This window comes from Bombina bombina, chromosome 12 (genome assembly GCF_027579735.1).
Source record: "Bombina bombina isolate aBomBom1 chromosome 12, aBomBom1.pri, whole genome shotgun sequence".
Taxonomy (NCBI): Eukaryota; Metazoa; Chordata; class Amphibia; order Anura; family Bombinatoridae; genus Bombina; species Bombina bombina.
Genome location: NC_069510.1, coordinates 31,402,553 through 31,423,085, shown reverse-complemented (window position 1 = coordinate 31,423,085; position 20,533 = coordinate 31,402,553). Strand labels below are relative to the sequence as shown.

The 20,533-nt window shown below is 35.6% G+C and overlaps 1 protein-coding gene across 1 annotated transcript in view; it reads right to left on the bottom strand.

The window, feature by feature from the left end:
* Positions 1–8,753, bottom strand: part of NACC2 (NACC family member 2) — an 87,388-nt gene extending 78,635 nt beyond the window's left edge. The window contains exons 1-3 of the mRNA XM_053695507.1: positions 8,708–8,753; positions 7,786–7,821; positions 3,572–4,493 (exon numbers count right to left, since the gene is read on the bottom strand). Coding sequence (XP_053551482.1) covers positions 3,572–4,430 — 859 coding nt within the window. The 5' untranslated portion in view covers positions 4,431–4,493; positions 7,786–7,821; positions 8,708–8,753. The remainder of the gene's footprint in view (positions 1–3,571; positions 4,494–7,785; positions 7,822–8,707) is intronic.
* Between the last annotated feature and the right edge of the window lie 11,780 nt (positions 8,754–20,533).

The window sequence follows — 20,533 nt, the reverse complement described above, 5'->3', positions numbered from 1 at the left end:
TATATTTCCCCTCCCACTGCATCATGAGACAGCCATCAGCCAATCACAAATGCATATACTGTAGGTATATTCTATGAATACTTGCACATGCTCAGTAGGAGCTGGGGACTCAAAAGTGTAAATATAAAAAGACTGTGCACATTTTGTTAAATGCAAGTAAATTGGAAAGTTGTTTAAAATTGCTGCTCAATCTGAATCATGAGAGTTTAATTTTGAGTTGAGTGTCCCTTTAAGTAACAATCCAAACCTCAGACTTTGGACTTGTTTTTATGTGTTTATCCGACTCAGATGTTATGGAATGTTAAACTCATATGATTAATAGCATAAAATGTAAAGGAAGGAAATACAATTTGAGATAATCCCTGAAATAGACTCATCATAGCTGTGCAATGCACAAGGGTATCTGGTTGAGTAACCACTGTTCTTTGTTGGCCTTGTGGTTTCTATGTTTTAACGAGGGGTTTGCCGTGCGTAAACCAGAGGAATGACGCGCATAACCGAACCACGCAAAAAGAATGCTTAACATATTAGAGAAATGATATCTCTACCTGCTCACTGGACACACAATTTTAACTGTAAATAAATATTTTTATGATTACGAAGAACCACGTGTTAGTTTGATAATGACTGGTTATCTGATCTAATAAAAATGAATCTGTATCATTTAAAAGGGATACTAAATCAAACATTTTTCTTGAATGATTCAGAAAAGAGCAGCAATGTTAAGCACCTTTCTAATTTATTCCTATTATCAATTTGTCTCTGTTCTGTTGCAAGAGAATGAAGAAAATTTGATAATAGGAGTAAATTAGAAAGTTGCTTAAAATTTCATGCTCAATCTGAATCATATAAGAAAAATGTGGGTTTAGTGTCCCTTTAAAGGGACATGAAACCCAAACATTTTCTTTCATGATTCTGTGAGAGAATACAATTTTAAACAATTTACTAATTTACTTCTATTATCTAATTTGATTCATTCTCTTCGTATTATTTGTTGAAGGAGCAGCAATTCACTACTGGATTCTAACTAAACACATGGGTGAGCCAATGACAATTGGTATAAATTTTATATATATATATATATATATATATATATATATATATATATATATATATATATATATATATATATATATATATATATATATATATATATATATATATATATATATATATATATATATATATACATACACACACACACAGCCACCAATCAGCAGCTAGAACCTAGGTTCTTTGCTGCTCCTGAGCTTACCTAGATAAAGCTTTCAGCAAAGGATAACAAGAGAAGGAAGCAAATTAAATATTAGAAGTAAATTGTTGTTTAAAAATTGTATACTCTGTCTAGATCAGGAATGTCTAATTATGACTTTACTGTCCCTTTAAAGGGACACTGAACCCAAAAAAAATTATTTTCGTGATTCAGATAGAGCATGTCATTTTAAGCAACTTTCTAATTTACTACTATTAGCAATATTTCTTCGTTCTCTTGCTATCTTTATATGAAAAAGAAGGCATCTAAGCTTTTTTTCTTGGTTCAGAACTCTGGACAGCAGTTTTTGATTGGTGGATGAATTTATCCACCAATCAGCAAGGACAACCTACGTTGTTCACCAAAAATGGGCTGGCATCTAAACTTACATTCTTGCATTTCAAATAAATATATCAAGAGAATAAAGAACATTTGATAATAGGAGTAAATTAGAAAGTTGCTTAAAATTTCATGCTCTATCTGAATCACAAAAGAATTTTTTTGGGTTCAGTGTCCCTTTAAGTCTATCTAAAATATGTAGTCATTTGTATAGATCAGAATATTTCTATTACAGTACATTTATATTTAAACACATCTGGTGAGCCAATGACAAGAGACGTGTGTGTGTGCAGCCACCAATCATGAGCTAGCAAGTAGTGCATTGCTATGCCTAGTACTGCCTAGATAGGGTTTTTAACAAATGATACCAAGAGAACAAAGTAAACCTGCTAATAAAAGTAAAATGATCTGTCTGAGCCATGAAAGTTCAATTATAACTTGTGTGCCTCGTTAATCCCAGCATGCTCTGGTACCATTCCAATGCAACGGGGCTCCTGAGCACAACTTTAAAGGGCCAGTAAAGTCAAAATGAAATGTTCATGATTCAGAGAGAGCACGCAATTTTCTACTTTGCTTCATACTCTTGGCATCCTTTGTTGAAAAGCATACCTAGGTAGGCTCATGAGCAACAATGCCCTACTGGGAGCTAGCTGCTGATTAATTGCCACACGTATATGCCTCTTGTGACTGGCTCACCCAAAGTGTTCAGCTAGCTCCCAATAATGCATTGCTGCTCCTTTAACAATAGATACCAAGAGAAACATTTTGAGTTTCATGTTCCTTTTAATATTTTTTAACCACTTTTCAGGGGTTAAACACATAGTTGAAGCACTTTACTGTTTGATTAGAATATAGTCTATACCGGAATAAGTATCCTTGTGGATAAAGAAGGTTTGATATGACCTATATTTTTAGCAAATTATCTTATCATTGTCTAAGTCATATTTATTTTTAGCCAATGTTCATTCTGTCTGTTGTAGGTGTCACCACATTTGGTCTTTGGTAAATGAACTGTAACCAGATTTGTTATATTACTGCCTACATCTGACTTATTAATGCTACACAAATGATGATACATTTTCTTTCAGTTGTTGATTTTACAAAAAGGTATTAAAGGAAAATGCAAACACAAAAATGAAATTAACTAATACATTAGAAAATATCAATTCTGCATTTCTCTTCCAACCGAGAACTGCAATACTTGTGGTTCCCAAGAGGGAATTTAAAGGGACGTGAAGTCCCAGACATTTTTTCTTTCATGATTCAGACAGAGCATGTCATTTTAAATACCTTTCCAAATTATTTCTATCTAATTTGTTTCCGTCTCTTTGTATCATTTGTTGAAAAGTATAAAAGATAAAATGATAAAACATAAACTATGTGATATCAGAAATGATGATATAGGAATAGCAAGTATTAAAGGGACATGAAACACAATTTTTTTTTCATAATTCAGATAGATTATACAATTTTAAGCATTTTTCCAATTTACTTCTATTATCTAAATTTGCTTCATTCTATTGGTATCCTTTGTTGAAGAAGCATAAATGGAATACTGGGAGCTAGCTAAATGCATTGGGTCAGCCCATAACATGAGGCATATGTGTGCAGCCACCAATCAGCAGCTCCTGAGTCTACCTAGGTATCCTTTTCAACAGAGGATATCAAGAGAACAAAACAAATATATAGTAGATAAAGTAGATAGAAACATAGATATTGACAGTAGTTAAGAGCCATAGGCCCAGCAAGTCTGCCCGATATTACCTAACAGTATAATATACTATATAGATATAGTGGGTAAGTACATTGGAAAGTTGTTTAAAATTACATCCTCTATCTGAATCATAAAAGAAAAAGATTGGGTTTTATGTCCCTGTACTGTAGAGCATTTATTATGATGGCCATAAATTATGACCTCCCCCCTCAGTGGATGGTTTACATCATATGCATTGTAAGAAAATGAAGCAATGTGTTGAGTACCTGAGTATGCTCCACTGGGTTTGATATACATCTGTCCATAATGGTCCTCCACCATAGTGTCGTAGGCCTCATCATCTTCATCATCCTCCTCATTGTGGTAGGAGGTGGGACTGTCTGTGGTAGGAATACTGCTTGCCCCAGGGCTTGTGCGCTCTCCTTGAGAGTACTGCACTTGTTGTACGCTGGGGAAAAGAGCAGCCAAACTAGACATACCATAGTATGATACACGAGGTAACTTTGTATGAGCAGCTGTTGAAATGTTGCCCCCTGAACCGTCTCTGGCCTCCGCTGACCTTTTGCTGGGTAAGTTGGGCACAGCTATAGGCTGCAACTCCAGACCCTCGTTTTTCACACGTGTTAAAAGAGGTATTGGCATGGAAGGCGACATGACATAGGGCACAGAAGCCGCCTGGGTCTGATTACAAGGACTTTGAGGTTCCGAACTGGCATCTTCAATCATGGTAGTCTGAGAGTCACAATGTGGAGAGCTTACTTTGAACATAAGGTCCGTACCCCGTTCTACGATGTGTTGGATTTGAAGGAATCCGGCTGTATACATCACTACGAGCTGTTCGCTAGCAGCCATGGTTAACTTTCCAGTGTAGCAAAATGAAAGTATTTGCTGAAAACATGCAGGGGGAACAGTGGCTGGTAACTCAAATGCGCTTTTGCTGTTCCCACTGAACAAATCTCGGAAGTACAAGCTGCTCGCTGCTAGCACTGCACGGTGAGCCTTGAAGGCTTGTCCTTTCACAACAATGGAGACATCACAGTAAAGTCCCATAAGCCTTTGCTCATTCAGGCAACCTAGTACCGTGTTCCCAAAATTGGGAATCTCTATGTGTAACATCTGTGACATGACTGGATAATTGCGGAAGATTCTTTAGACATTCAACAAAAGTATTTCCGAGACAGTTCACATCTGAAAAACAAAAGCCAAAGAAAAACAAACAAAACAGTTTTAATAAATTAAATTAATTTAACATTCTAAGAAGTCTGTTGATGTATATGGTGTGCACAAATGTCACAAATGTATACATTACTTAAAAATGTATGAGCCATATGCTGCAAAGGTAATAATTAATCAAATAACTACTATAAAAGACATGTCAACATGACAAAAAACCTTGTACCGTGAACTTTCAAAACAAAGAATGTTTTGTCTACTGTTTCAAAAACTTTCCTTAGAGAACAAACCAAGAATCCTTTGTTATATATTAGGACTATATAACTATATTAAAAGTTTTAATCTGAATTCTGGAATCTGCCATAAGGCTGAAGGATTAAGCTCTTGAGAAATCTTCAAATTTGGACAATTATACAGATAGGTAGACTGAAATAACAGGGAGAAGCGCTGTTGGGTCGATATACAGTGGGATCGACATTTTTTTATTGGCAGAGAGACAGAGAGAGAGAGAGAGACAGATAGATATAGGAAGGAAGGAAGGATAGATAGATAGATAGATAGAGAGAGAGAGAGAGAGAGACAGACAGATAAATAGGTAGATAGATAGACAGAGAGAGAAATAGAGATATATAGATGATAGATAGATAGATAGATAGATAGATAGATAGATAGATAGTGATTAGTTAGATAGAACGGTGGCCTGTACTGCTGAGCAGATGGATAATCAGACAAAATACCAGCAGTCAAGAATAAACTTGCTCTACACATAGGTTCTAGTAACTGATCAGTAGGTTGTCTGTATTTTCATAGAGAGAGTTAGGTTGCGATACTGGTAGGCTGGTTGTGTGTATATAGATAAATAAGTGCTATATATCTATATACTGTATATATATATATATATATATATATATATATATATATATATATATATGGTCTTACAATTTTATAAAGAAATTCAAGAGGTGTACAACCCTTTGTAAATTAGTAGGTGTGTGTGTATATATATATATATTTATATAGATGCAGCATGCTTGTGTTCTGTAACTTTATAGTATGTATAGGCGATCATAATTAGTATATAGACAGGGTGAAGGTTAATCGAGACAGGCGCATGATCTGTACTGTTTAGGAGAGATAAAGAGAGAGGGAGTAATGGAAGAGAGTAACATAGAAGATAAAGAGAGATAGATAGGAGTTAGAGAGAGAGAGAGAGAGAAATAAGAACAGAATGAAAGAGAAAGTGAGGACAACAGAGAGAGGAAAACAGCAAGAGGATAGAATATAAAAATGTAAAGGCAAAAGAGTCAGGATAGATAAACAGAAAGACAAATAGACATATATAGATAGATAGATAGATAGATAGACAGATAGATAGGACACATAGACAAGAGAGAGAGATAGATAGATAGTCAGACAGACAAGAGAGATACACACACACACAGATATATAGATAAATGATAGATACAGTAGATATAATCAGCTGGAGCTGAAACAACACAAAGACGCAGAGACAGTACAGGCTGTGTGTTTGTAACTTATTGAGTCATGATAAGCTCATCTTTACTCAACATGCAGGAATGAAAAAGTCAGTGATGAAGGCATCTGAACCTTACCCTGCAGTGCTGGTGCTAAATCATATTGCAGGCGGGGGAGTTGTACTGTATTTACAGCAATATTGGAGGTCATCCCCCCCTTAAAGGGGCCATATCCCTATGTGTTTAGGTCATTATTGCCGCTGACCGGAAGGTGACTTCTTTAGCTGCTAGAGAGTTGTGTATCAAATAGTTTCCTTACACTTGTTTTGTAAAATAGTTTAATGGATATTTCTAGCTGAGATAATATGTGACAGAAACTCTGGATTATGGACAGAAGATTTCTAGTAGTATTAATCATGTGAGTGCCTAACCCCAGATTCTGGGTCTTTGCAAATACTTGCCATGCAGAAAAACAGACAGGATCGATAGATAGATAGATAGATAGATAGATAGATAGATAGATAGATAGCTACAGACATATATATATACAGACAGACAGATAGATACAGACAGATAGAGATGGACAGACAAAAGAATAGATAAACAGAGATAGAAAGATGGATGTATAGATAGATGAAAGATACTATAGATAAATAGATAGATACTGTAGATGATAGAGATTAACAGACAGACGATAGATAACCTAATAAAGATATATCAATCGATAGATAAATAGAATAAAAAATTGATACAAAATAAAGTGCAGCACATCTCATAAAGAAAAAGCATTTGAGATCCAAACCAATTACAGCTACATTACGTACACTGTATTTAATCTGTTAATACAAAATAATCTATTAATGTTAACCAAAGGGGAGCAGAACTTAGACATCAAGTTCAATGAGTAAAAGGGAAATAACACATATCACAATATATCTTCATCCAAAGTGCTAGCAGCAAAAGCCAAAGGATTTCCAAAACCTACCCCATGCAGGAAAAGACATCATGATATCATGTAATAACAACTGGAAAACCTAAACTAATAATCAGACCACAAGGGACATACAAAGTCATATTCAGAGACGTTAAGAAATTGGAACACACAGCAAAATAAAGGTTTAATAAAAAAAATGGAATATAAAAAAAAAAAGAAAGTGAATCACACAATATATATTTGTCATTGTCATACCACTGTGTAAAACTTATATGGTTTCAAAATATATATCCAACAGCTACTATTGAATTTTGCACAATAAGCAAAAATATATAAATTAAATTAAAAATAAAGTATTCCCCCGAAAAGCAAACACAAAAACAGCTGCCAAATCTTAACCATGTCTCTGCTAGACTCTGAGACAAATCATTATTATTCTAGGACAACTTGCTAGGAAGTCTTAGAATTAATAATGAGGGTATCCCGAAACACCACACTAAAATCAAAAGACCATACTCACATGTCAGAGCTATACTTGCTGGGTCACTTCACCAAAACCTGCCTTAGGGATGGACGAGTAACTGCAACCCTTTTGCAGAGGGGGGGGGGGGTCTCCAAATATCAGATTCAGGTTTCTCCAGACACATTTAATGGTTTGAGACGTAAACATGAATGTGGCCAGTAGACCGACTTGGAAGAACATTCAGACAATTGCCAAGCTTGCAGAACAGATGCCTGAGCCAAGTACCCTCTTGTCTTGTAGATCTCAATTTACAGTATGTGGCACCAAGACTGCTGAGAGTATTTGAGTGGGCATCACAGCGTATACAACATGCTGCAGTGCGAACTGTACATGCTAAATTTTTAATACCCAGTTGGGGAGGGGTGGAGACATTACCTCTATACTTCCATCAGAAGAGTCCTCTGTTCTGCCCTGTGAAGATTTTAGAAAAAGAAACAAAAATGAGATGAGTTGACAAAGTGCAAGGCATCTTCTTTAAATCAGACATAACCCCATTAATGCATACCCCCCCTCCCCTCCTCTCTCACTCTTTCTCTCTCTCTCTCTCAACAGTGTCTGGATCTGAGGCAACGCCGGACAAAGCCTTTAATATCCTTCAATGAAAACAACTCAAAATATCTTTAGACTGTGTTATGGTATTGCATCAAATTACCTAACAGCAATGCAAAATCAGGACAATAACTCAGCCCCTTGCTCTTAAAAAAACCCAAAAAACAACAAACACAGTTTGGTGCATTAAGCTGCAGAAAGTATAGCAAGATATTTTTTTTATTTTTACTAATCTTGTGCACCAAAATCAGAATTTACAATTTTCTTCCACCCTTGCATGCTGAATGAGAATGCACTAGAGAGAAAATCTCATTCATATCACTAGTTACCTGCATCCTAAAATTTATCCCATTAGCATATTAATGACAGCAGAGAACTGCCTTAGATGCAACGACACACTAGCTTAGGAAATGACTATGATATAACAAATAGATTTATCTACAACAACAAAATAATCCTGTAGACTTTAATGGCAGATTTTGTAGGAAAAAAAAGGTCTTTGAGAAGCATTTCTGCTGGTATAGTATACAGTAAGCTGATAAAAGAAAGAAGTATTGTTTCAGTAGGATGATGTGCTGTCTGAAATACCAGAGCCAGGGGGGGTGATGAGATAAAATAGAGACAGAGACAGAAAGGGGGAGAGAGTTCTGCCCAATATCAGTTATTGCATCTGCAAATATACCCCCCTCCTCCTAAAAAATAACCCAACTTGCTAGTGATATGATATATCTATCATCTTTGAACATACCTTAAAAAGCAAAGTCAGAGGCAGATCTTGAATATCCCTTGGAACTATAGCCACAGGAAGGAAGAAAAAGAGAGAGAAAAAAAAGGTATCAAAACCCTGTGTATTTTGTTTCTGCTGTAGACAAGCTTTTACCAAGTCAAATCTCTACGGCAGTGCATTGCATGTAAATGAATAGGCCGGATGCAGATTAACATTCAGCTTGCTCTCCGCAATGAATAGAGTCCTTTGATTAGAGACTTCAAGTAAATGCCAGTTCCAAGCAATGCTCTAAAAACAGGGGGTTTAGTGGTGCCGGATGAATGCTCTAAGTGTTGGTTTAAGACAGACTTTTGATGAGTCACTGCAATGCAAACAAAAAATGGTAGGGCTACTTTTACTGTATTCTGATGAAGTGCTTAATGGTTCCACAGCAACTGAGACAGGTTAGAAATTTATAGTGTAGTTTTGCATATGAATTATGCTGTAAACTGCCTCCTATCCTATCCAGCCCAGAGTGTCAAAGCATTTAAACTATTTCAAACAGTCTGCAGAACTGGCAAAGCATTTTTTTTTTAACTCCTGCAGGGGAGGGACGTAAATGATTTACTGGGAGGGAATGGCAGTTCCTGGAGAATAAAACCTACAAATATTAAAGGGACATTCCAGCCAAAATTGGAATCCACATGAATGCATTTCAGTTTTGAACAGAAGCATTTTAGTAATATACATGTTTAAGCAGAAATGCTTCTAAGAAAACCTATAGCTGTTTCAAAAGCATATTTAAGTATGGACCGTGCACCAGCATTTTACAAACAGCACCTGCTCAGAGAGCGTGCACCATCTGGTAATGACTCAATTTGTCAAAGGGACAGTCTCGTCAAAATTAAATGTTCATGATTCAGATAGGGCATGCAATTTTAAACAACTTTCCAAATTACTTTTATCATCATATTTGCTTTGTTCTCTTAGTATTCTTTGTGGAAAGCTAAACCTAGGTAGACTCATATGCAAATTTCTAAGCCGTTGAAGGATGCCTCTTATCTCAGTGCATTTTGACAGTTTGTGACAGCTAGACCCTACTAGAACATCTGTGTCATATAGATAACATTGTGCTCACTCCCGTGGAGTTATTTATGAGTCAGCACTAATCGGCTAAAATGCAAGTCTGTCAAAAGAATTGAAATATGGGGGCAGTCTGCAGAGGCTTAGTTATAAGGTAATCACAGAGGTAAAAAGTATATTCATATAACTGTGTTGGTTATGCAAAACTGGGGAATGGGTAATAAAGGGATTATCTATCTTTTTAAACAATAACTTTTCTGGAGTTTTCCTTTAATTGCTGACATGATAGAAGCCCCACTGGTGCTCTGAGGAGCTGCAGTATTTATAATGCTGGTGCACCGAGAATATCTAGCTATGCTTCACACGCACGTGCAGAGAAAAATGTTAACACTAAAACAGGAATAACTTTTACTAGAAGCATTTTTGCCAATACATCTATATTGCAACTATGTTTATATTCAAAGTTGTAATTCATCCATGTTCATTTAAATTTTGACCAGAACGTCCCTTTAAAGTATTTTTGTTGCTGTTACTAATGAATATTTTGTGTCCCCCACCCACAAAAAAAGAAATAAGAATATTATGCTTCCTGTAGTCCTAACCTAAAGATTTGGAGTTCATTCCACATAATATTGCTATATGGAAATCCAATAACTGAAATATGTTTTATGTATTTATTTTTACCACCTCTGCTGAAAGGTCATTCAGTACATCTGCTCCCCTTTTTATGGGTGGAAAGCACATGCAACTTTCTGATATCCTAAAAAAGATTTGGGGTCATTACCCCACAGGTGATCTTTATGTCAATCCAGGGCATTCCCAGATTCTTTTTATCTTTTTACCACCCCTGCTGGAAGCCAGTTTAAAGGGACATGAAACCCAATTCATGATTCAGATAGAGAATACAGTTTTTTTTTAAAAAAGGTTTCCAATTTACTTCTATGATCAAATTTGTTTCAGTGTCCTATCCTTTGTTAAAGAGATATCTAGATATCACGTGCACATGCCTGAAACACTACACGACAAAAAAATAGTGCTGCCATCTAGTGCTCTTGCTAATGTATTACATTGCTGCAAAACTGCTGCCATATAGTGCTGTAGACACGTGCACACTCCCGAGCTTACCTTCCTGCTTTTCAATAAAGGATAACAAGAAAACAAATCAAATTTGATGATAGAATTACATTGGAAAGTTGTTTAAAATTGTATGTTCTGTCTGAATCATGAAAGAAAAAAAATGGGTTTTACCTCCCTATAATATCTGCTACCTCTATACAAAATACATCTGAATGTATTACCCTCCAAACTCAAGCCAATACCTCTTGTTCTAGTAAATGCCTTTTTTTAAGATTGGTCCCTAGAATAACAAGTATTTAAATGGACGTACACGTAAAAATTTAACTTTTAGGATTCAAACAAAGCAACTTTTTTTTATTAATTTACTTCTATTATCAAAATGACTTTGTTCTCTCTTGGTATCTTTGGTTGAAAGCATACCTAGGTAGGCTCAGGAGCAGCAATGCACAACTGGGAGCTAGTTAGTGATTGCACACACATATGCCTCTTGTCATTTGCTCACCAGCTGTGTTCAGCTAGCTCCCAGTAGTGCATGCTGCTCTGGAGCTGACTAAGTATGTGTTTAACTTCTATTTCTTATTTCTTTAAAAGGAAAATACTGAAATAAACAACATTTTGTTTCAAATTAAATATTTGTAGTATTGTTAAAAAATGTAACAATTAAATTCATTTTGTAAACAGAACAACTCAGCGTTGTCAATTATGTTTATAGAATTTTATGGGGAAATGTTTCTATCAGGTTTTAAAGGGGTTTGTTAAAGAGACAAAATACAGACTGTAAAGGATGACAAGAATGTCTGGAATAAGTATACGTTTAACCTATGCACTAATTAAGATTATAATTTTCTTAAAAGGACAGTTTAATCCAGAATTTGTGTTGTTTAAAAAGATGGATAATCCCTTTATTACCCATTCCCCAGTTTTGCAGAACCAACACAGTTATAGTAATACACTTTTTACCTCTGTGATTACCTTCTATCTAAGTCTCTGCAGACTGCCCCTTATCTCAGTTATATTAATACACTTTTTATCTCTGTGATTATCTTGTATCTAAGTCTCTGCAGACTGCCCCTTATCTCAGTTATATTAATACACTTTTTACCTCTGTGATTATCTTGTATCTAAGCCTCTGCAGACTGCCTCCTGATCACATGACTGTGACTTATCTATTGACTTTCTGTGCCTGAACACAGTGTTATCTATACGGCCCACATTAACTATCAAGTCTCTTGTTGTGAAAAGCAATTAAAAAAGCATGTGATGTCAAGGGCTTAGAAATTAGCATATGAGCCTACCTAGGTTAAGTTTCAACCAAGAATACAAAGCAAATTTGATGATAAAAGTCAATTGGAAAGTTGTTTAAAATTGCCCTATCTGAATCCTGAAAGTTTAATCTACCACCAAAATGTATGTTTCTATGTTTATGACATAGTACAGTTGTCTGTTGTGTATATGCTAGATATGTGCGATCCAGTTCGGTTCGAAAATTCGAAAAATTTGGCAAATTTGGCGATTCGAATCGAACCGAATTTCCGAATTAAAATTCTGCCGAATTTTCCTAATCGAAACAAATCGAATCGATTTGTAAATTCGGATGGCCATTGGGATTACACTAGTATTGTACAGTATGTTAGGTTAACACCTAATATACAGTATAATACTAGTCTAATCCCACCTAACACTTACCGAAATGCCGAATTTACGAACCGAATTGAACCGAATCGAGCTGAATTTCTTTGAATCCGAATTAATCCAAAACGAATCGATTCAGAATTTTCCGAATTCGAATTGATCCGAACTTCGAAAAATTCCGAATTTCGAAAAATTCCGAATCGATCCGAACCAAATTTTTTCGCCATGCACATGTCTAGTATATGCAAGAGCAGCGGTTAAACTTAAAAAATGTAAAAGGGAAACAACTGGAAAGTGCATGATTAAGTTCACCTTAAAGGGACACTGAACCCATTTTTTTTCCTTTCATCATTCAGATTGAGCAGCATTTTTAAGCAACTTTCTAATTTACTCTTATTATCAAATTTTTGTCATTCTCTTGGTATCTTTATTTGAAAAAGCAGAAAATAATTTTGACTTAGGAGCCAGCCCATCTTTGGTTCAGCACCTGAGTATAGCTTGCTGATTGGTGGCTAAATGTAGCCACCAATCAGCAAGCACTACCCAGGGTGCTGAACCAAAAATGGTCCGGCTCCTAAGTCAAAATTCATAAGAGAAGTAAACAGAGAAGTCACTTAAAATTATGTACTCTGTCTGACCCATGAAAGTTTCATTTTGACTTTAATGTCCACTTAAACATTCAATTGTAAGATCGTTCTGCAGTCTTTAAAAACAAAAAAACTAGGTGAGAGTGCTTTTTTTTGTAGGAGCCAAACCTCACTTGTTACTGGGCTCAGTTAGCCACTCTCATTGTATTATTAAAACTACTTAGCAACAGATTGGGTGCAGGGTTAGGCTTGTAAAGTCTGCACTTCTGATTCTTAGAACTGGAAAACTCTTAATTAAATTACAGGAAAATGCAGCAGAATAAAGTATATTGCAAAGCTGTTTTAATACATACAAAATGAACCATTTTTGTATTAGAAGTGCAAAGTGTTTACTGTCACTTTAATAGTATGTGTGAACATGTCCACCAAATAGCATAGTTTCTGACAGGTGGAATTAGTGCACACACTGGAAAATACAACCACCTATCTTTAAAATCCGTAAAATAAAATTAGATATAGACTAAGATGGGTGCACTTGTCTTCATCACAATATGGAAGCAGTGTTTGTATCAGTGTTACACATTTAAGGATCCATTGATAAGGGTAATGGATGCTGCTTTGGAAATTGTTTTTTAATGTGTAAGTAGACTCACAGAGGTTGTAAGGCTGCTGCTCCTTAACCTCTTCACCACCTCAGAGGTGGTGGCATTAGATTGCCTTGCAAAGCAGGAGACAAAGATTCACAAGAACTTCCTAGTGCAATAATTAGTGTGGGCAGCAGACGAATAGTATCTACTGCCCACTCCCCGTGGGAGGTTCCCTAGCTGGGAACACTGTTAGTCTGTGAAATAAAAAATGGGTACCCATAGAGTTCAAGAAGTGTGTGCATCCCCGAGCATACCTTAGATTCAGTGGCATATTTAGGTTTTGTGCTGCCCTAGGCACCCAAAATTCTGCTGCCCCCTCCCCCCCCCCAGGTTTTAGGCCTTTTTTTTTTACCATAATATTTTTTGGTCAGGGTGTGGCTTTCCTCCCCATGGAATTTCTAAAGTAAATGTTCATGATGTTTGTGTGTAGTGAGTGTCAGTAGTGCAGTGTGTGTATGTATTTGAGTGTGTGTGTAATGGGACTCAAAAAGTGCTGACTTCCCAAAATCTGCCGCCCTAGGGAAGTGCCTTGCTTGCCTAGGTCAAAATACACCCTGCTTAGAATGATCTCATGAAGAAAGTGTTTTTTTTCATGGTGCATTCTATCACTGATAATAAAATAATTGATGAATGCCACTCTTTCTTCTCAACTGAAACTTTTTCTTAAAGGGACAGTTAAGTCAAAAATAAACTTTCATGGTTTAGATAATGGAGTGTGTTATACGTCTTTAGCACTCTATGGCAGCAGTGTTTGCAACAATGTTGTAACAGTGTTATGCATTCTTACAAACACTGCTGCCATTGGGTGCCAAAGACATGTGAAAGCCAATATGAGCCTACCTAGAATGCCTACTTCAGAGAGATTTTAGAGCACCTGTTCTTACTACATTTAGCCACCAATCAGCAAGCGCTACCCAGGTGCTGAACCAAAAATGGGCCTGCTCCCAAGCTTACATTCCTACTTTTTCAAATAAAGATACCAAGAGAAGAAACAAAGAAAACTTGATAAGTAAATTAGAAAGTTGTATGCTTAATCTGAATCATGAAAGAAAAAAAATTGGGTTTCATATACCTTGAATGGTATTGAATATGGCTGGCGCAATGTCTGTCTGTCCATGTGACAAACCTATTTTACATAAGAAAAATTGGGATACTGGGTAATAAGCTTTGTGTTAGAATAAACATTTAAAGTTAACTGTGTTAAAAAAAAAAAAGAGAGATTCGGGCAAGACTTCTATTTTTAATAAGAATAATCTTGCTATGTTTAATAAGCTGAAAACATACAAATTAGCATTTTGATTCCAGACCCTCTCCAATGTTAGAGAATTGCAATTAAACTATTTTACTTGGAACACAAATAGTTAACCTTGAGAGACTTCTCGTTGTGTGAAGAACAGAATTCAGTTAAAAAACCCCAAACCAAACTAATATGTTTCACATGTTTAAAAGCTTAAAATTCTCCTGCCTAAAGACAACAGTTACAGCACTGAATTACAAGCTACTGGAATGTGTAATAGCTTTGATTTCTATATTGGTTGTGAGTTTCATTCTCAGCACCTGACGTGGTTATTAATGTTTAAATATTTGCATAGTGTATATAAGAACTAAATCTGCTTCTCTGCCCTGTGTTTGTCGACTTGTACCTATATGATCTTTTCCTGACATATGGGCAATGCTCAGTGGGAATATAGCGAACTAGACATTTTTTTGGGCTTTAAGAAACTGACTGAGAAATAAACCAGGTGCAGCAGAGATGGGTTTGTTTATACTACAGAGTATACACATTCAGTTGCAATATTACCTGCAGGCTGAGCACTCAAACACAATATGATTAGTCTTAAAGGGACAGTCTAGAATAAAAATCAAATAGAACATTTTAAAAAGATTCCTTTGTTTTATATGTTTATGCCTTGCAAAAGGGTTATATAAATATCCATACTTCTGTGCCACTCCATGTAAGGATACAGCTAGTGAGCCAATCAGAAGTTGGCATACATGGGTATGCACCAAACACTGGAGCAAATATCCAAACAAAATTAGCATCTTTCACCTTACTAGACTGCACAGGGAAATTACAGACAACCATGCAAATCTCAGAATAATTATTTTTCATCCCTGCTTGGGTATATTCTCAAATGTGAAATTTAGGAGGATAAAATATATATATATTTTTTTTTGAAGGACAGGAAAAATAAATAAAAGAACAATTCAGTTTGGATAAGTGATATGCAAAGCTGTAGGATTGCAAATAAATACATGAAAATAAAACAACCAAAAAAACATAATGAACTGCAGCCCATTTGCTGTTATCCAATTCCATAACGCAAAATTAATTGGAAGTCTAATATACATATATAATGTGTCTTAAAGAGTGAGAAATACACAATAGGGCAGACAGACCGACAGCATTACAATTCCTGTGTATATTCATTCATTCTCATTCTCTCTCTCACACAGATATTAAGATATACAGATAATTTCAGCTATTGGGAAACAAGTTTAAAAAAGCAAATAAAGTGATTTTTTTTTTTACATATTTATAGCAAATATCAACAATTACATGCCACACAACAAAAGGTCTGCAATGCATACAAGATACTTAAATAATTAAAAACTTGAATTTTATTATCAGTACTAAGGAGCGATTCTACGTAATACTTTTGAATATTTGTACCTAACATTATAAGCTCTGACCAATCAGAGGGTAGATGAAAATTAGTTTGTTCACTGTGCTAAACAATAACTATGTAGCAAGTAGGCAGGAAACTGCAACATACTTAAAAGGGACAGTCAAGTAAAAAAAAACTTTCATGATTTAAATAGGGCATGTAATTTTAAACAACTTTCCAATTTACTTTTATTACCAATTTTGCTTTGTTCTCTTGGTATTCTTAGTTGAAAGCTAAATCTAGGAGGTTCATATGCTAGTTTCTTAGACCTTGAAGGCCACCTCTATTCTGAATGCATTTTGACAGTTTTTCACCACTAGAGGGCGTTAGTTCATGCGTTTCATATAGATAACATTGAGCTCAGGCACGTGAAGCTCCTAAGAGCAAGCACTGATTGGCTAAAAATGCAAGTCTGTCAAAAGAACTGAAATAAGGGGGCAGTTTGCAGAGCCATAAATACAAGGTAATCACAGTGGTAAAAAGTATATTATTATAACTGTGCTGGTTATGCAAAATTGGGGAATGGGTAATAAAGGGATTATCTACCTTTCTAAACAACAAAAATTCTGGTGTTTACTGTCCCTTTAAATTTGCAGGGTGCATTAAGCCTCTCTGGTAAATTACAGGCAAATTAGGCAGAAGAAAAAAAATGAGTTTATATTGCCGTCTTTACTTTGCTTAAAGGGACAGGAGACCCCAACATTTTCTTTCGTGATTTGGCTAGAACATAGAGTTTCAAACAACTTTCCAATTTACTTCTATTAGCAAATTTGCTTCTTTATCTTGTTATGCATTTCTGTATGAGCAGAAATGCACTACTGGCAGCTGGCTAAACACATCTAGTTAGCCAATCACAAGAGACAAATGTGTGCAGGCACCAATCAGCAGCCAGCTCCCATTAGTGTAGGATATGTGTGTATTCTTTTTCAACAAATAATACCAAGAGAACAAAGCACATTTGAAAATAGAAGTTCATTTAAAAGTGTCTTAAAATGACCTGCTGTATCTAAATCCTGCAAGTTTAATTTTGACTTTTCTATCCCTTTAATTTAACAAAATATGAGAGATGGAATGCTATACTTAGCTTCTCTTTAAAGGGCTGTTATAGTGCAAACACGAGATGCTTCAATTCATTAGAACATTTCATTTTAACACTAGGGACCCTGTAAGTCAATAGTTTAACCCTTGCAAAGTAGTGATAGAAATAGACAGACATAGATAACTCCATATATGAATGTAAAATGCACTTTGTTAAGGATTTACTAGATTGTATAAGTGTCAGAAAATGGATTAAAACTGTTTTGGCTATCCTGGCACTACGGTTTATTAATAATCTGCCAGTGTAATCAGTGCCAGTATGTTCTGCAATAAATGTAGAGCAGATTGTACTATAACATTCTTACACAAATAAAAGTACAACTAAAGTTAATGGGCACACCAGGCATCGTATAGTATGTGGCTGTATTACTGTTTCTAACAACTGAAAGGCCAAAACAAGGACATTTAAAATATGTCAATCTGCTGACACAAGGGCATTGTTTATTTAACACAGGGATTAAACAATTGCCTGTAACAGTGCCACACATGACTGGCACAACAGGAGGCAAACGGACATGTTCCTAATGCCTATGTCATTCTGCAGGAAGGAGGATCACTTTCCAACGCAGACAGTGAGAAGCTTTATGTACCAGGACATTTCAATAACTTAGTAGCTATTAGACTCATTACAAGTGATCTCTGCTAAGCTTTAAAAATAATCAGCAAAAAAATCAACAACAAAAAAACAAATTACATTCATTAGAGGGACAGAGTTAATTGTGGTCTGAGAAATGGGGTGTAGAATGGCACTTGGCATAGCCCCCAAACTGTAGCTTGCAATACCAGTGACTAGCGCTGTATGCTGTCCTGCTTATTTTGCAGGGGTGCACAATTAAAGAATGATGTGTATCTAAATACTTCACTGCAGGGCTGCAGCTGAAAATGTATCTATCTATCTATCTATCTATCTATCTATATATATATATATATATATATATATATATATATATATATATATATATATAAAAATACATATATATATATATATATAAATACATACACACACATTTATATATAATGAATACACACACACACAGATAGATATATATATACACACACATATATATATTTATATATAATGAATACACACACACACAGATATATATATTTATACATAATGAATACACACACACACATATATATATATATATATATATATATATATATATATATATATATATATATATATACAGAAAAAAATATTTAGAATGATAAAAAAGATTTTAGTGTCTATCTATATACATAATATACCCAGCACAGTCTAGACTAGGGGTTTCTATTCCACCAGGAGTTAACTATCACTATTTTAATAATACATACTATATGTAACATTACTTTGGCACATTTTAGATGCCTCTGTGACCAGAATCAGGAGTTAAATACACCGCAGTACAAAATATTTATGTATAACCAATTTAATCAGAGATAAAGCTTCCCAGACAGAACAGAACTGCAAACACAGACATCTCCCAGCCATGGAAAACGCATGGTAAAATCAGTAAGCTGCAGACGATACACCACTTCCCATACACAGTGCGAAAAAATCTAAAGATTACTGTCAGTCTAAATAATACAAAATCTGCCTCTGCTCCCAACAGCTATTACACAGACGATAGCAGCCAACAAGGCTTTAAGAGCTGCAGCCAAATCGCCTACTGTAGTAGCCAAGTAACCCCCCCACCCAAAATAACTCTAAAGCTTTAGAGGATATTAAAAAGATCTTACAAGGAATCAGGCGCAGCTCCTCGCTTCAGCTCATTACCTAGTATGGAGGAGCTGTCTGTATATGTCTCTCTCTCTCTCTCTCTCTTTCTTTCTCTGTCTTGTGCAAGTTAGTGTTGTGAGTCAGCATTAACACACATGAGAACATCAGGAACGCAGCCGAGCCTTGATGCAATAGAGACTGTAATAAAAGGGGGGAAAAAAAGTGCTGGACAAAAGCCCTGCACAGTAATTCAATTGCCTTTACTTTTCAATTACTGCATAGACTACTGATAGCCTGAGAAACAGTAATCTGCTTACTGGTCTTCCCTGAGCTCGTAAAGTCACAAGTGCAGGTGTGTGTGTGTGTTTTTTTATTGTAGTCTCATGGGAACAGATGCTTAAACCGTGTGTATTTTGAGGTCAGCATTATTCGTGCCTTTTATTTATAAAAATGACAGATTTTGTGTAGTAGAATCAAACGTGGATACAAATACACATTTTGGGAATGTTTAAAGAGATATTAAACCCAAATCTTTTCTTTCATGATTCAGATAGAACATGCAATTTTAAGCAACTTTCTAATTTACTTCTATTATCATTTTTTCTTCGTTCTCTTGGTATCTTTATTTGAAAAGCAGGAATGTTAGCTTAGGAGCCGTCTCATTTTTGGTTCAGCACCTGGGTAGTGCTTGCTGATTGGTGGCTAAATGTAGCGCTACCCAGGTGCTGAACCAAAAATGGGCCGACTCCAATGCTTAGATTCCTGCTTTTTCAAATAAAGATAGTAAGAAAATGAAGAAAATTTGCTAATCTGGCATATTTTATTTGTATATTATGTTTTACATTTTTAAGGCACAGCAAACTCAAACTTTAAACGTTTCACAATTCAGCTAAAGCATACAATTTTATATAACTTTTCCCACTATACTTGTATTATCAAAGTTGCTTTGTTCTTTTGGTATCTGTTATTGAAAAGCAAACAAAATTAAGTTTAGGAGCACAAATGCACTACTGGAAAGCGGTGTATTGTTGCTTCTGATTTTAGATTTACTATTCAACAAAAGATAACAAGAGAACGAAGCAAACTTGATGAAAAAAAAAATAGGACAGTTGTTTAAAGGGCCACAATAGCTAAAAAATGAATTGCCCTTAGCATGTAAGTTTACAACTATTGACCCTGTACTACTGTGGGTTAAACACATAGAAATAAGTACTGCTCAGGACTGGCAGAAGACTGCTGATCCCGAGTGGATACTGCAGCTGATCCAATCAGCAGCGCTGGTTGCACAACTCAGATGTGTGACTAGTGCTCCTCATTGGAACAGTGGTGGTTTCCGCTAAGGACCGGCAGTGCTCTGCGATCAATAGTCA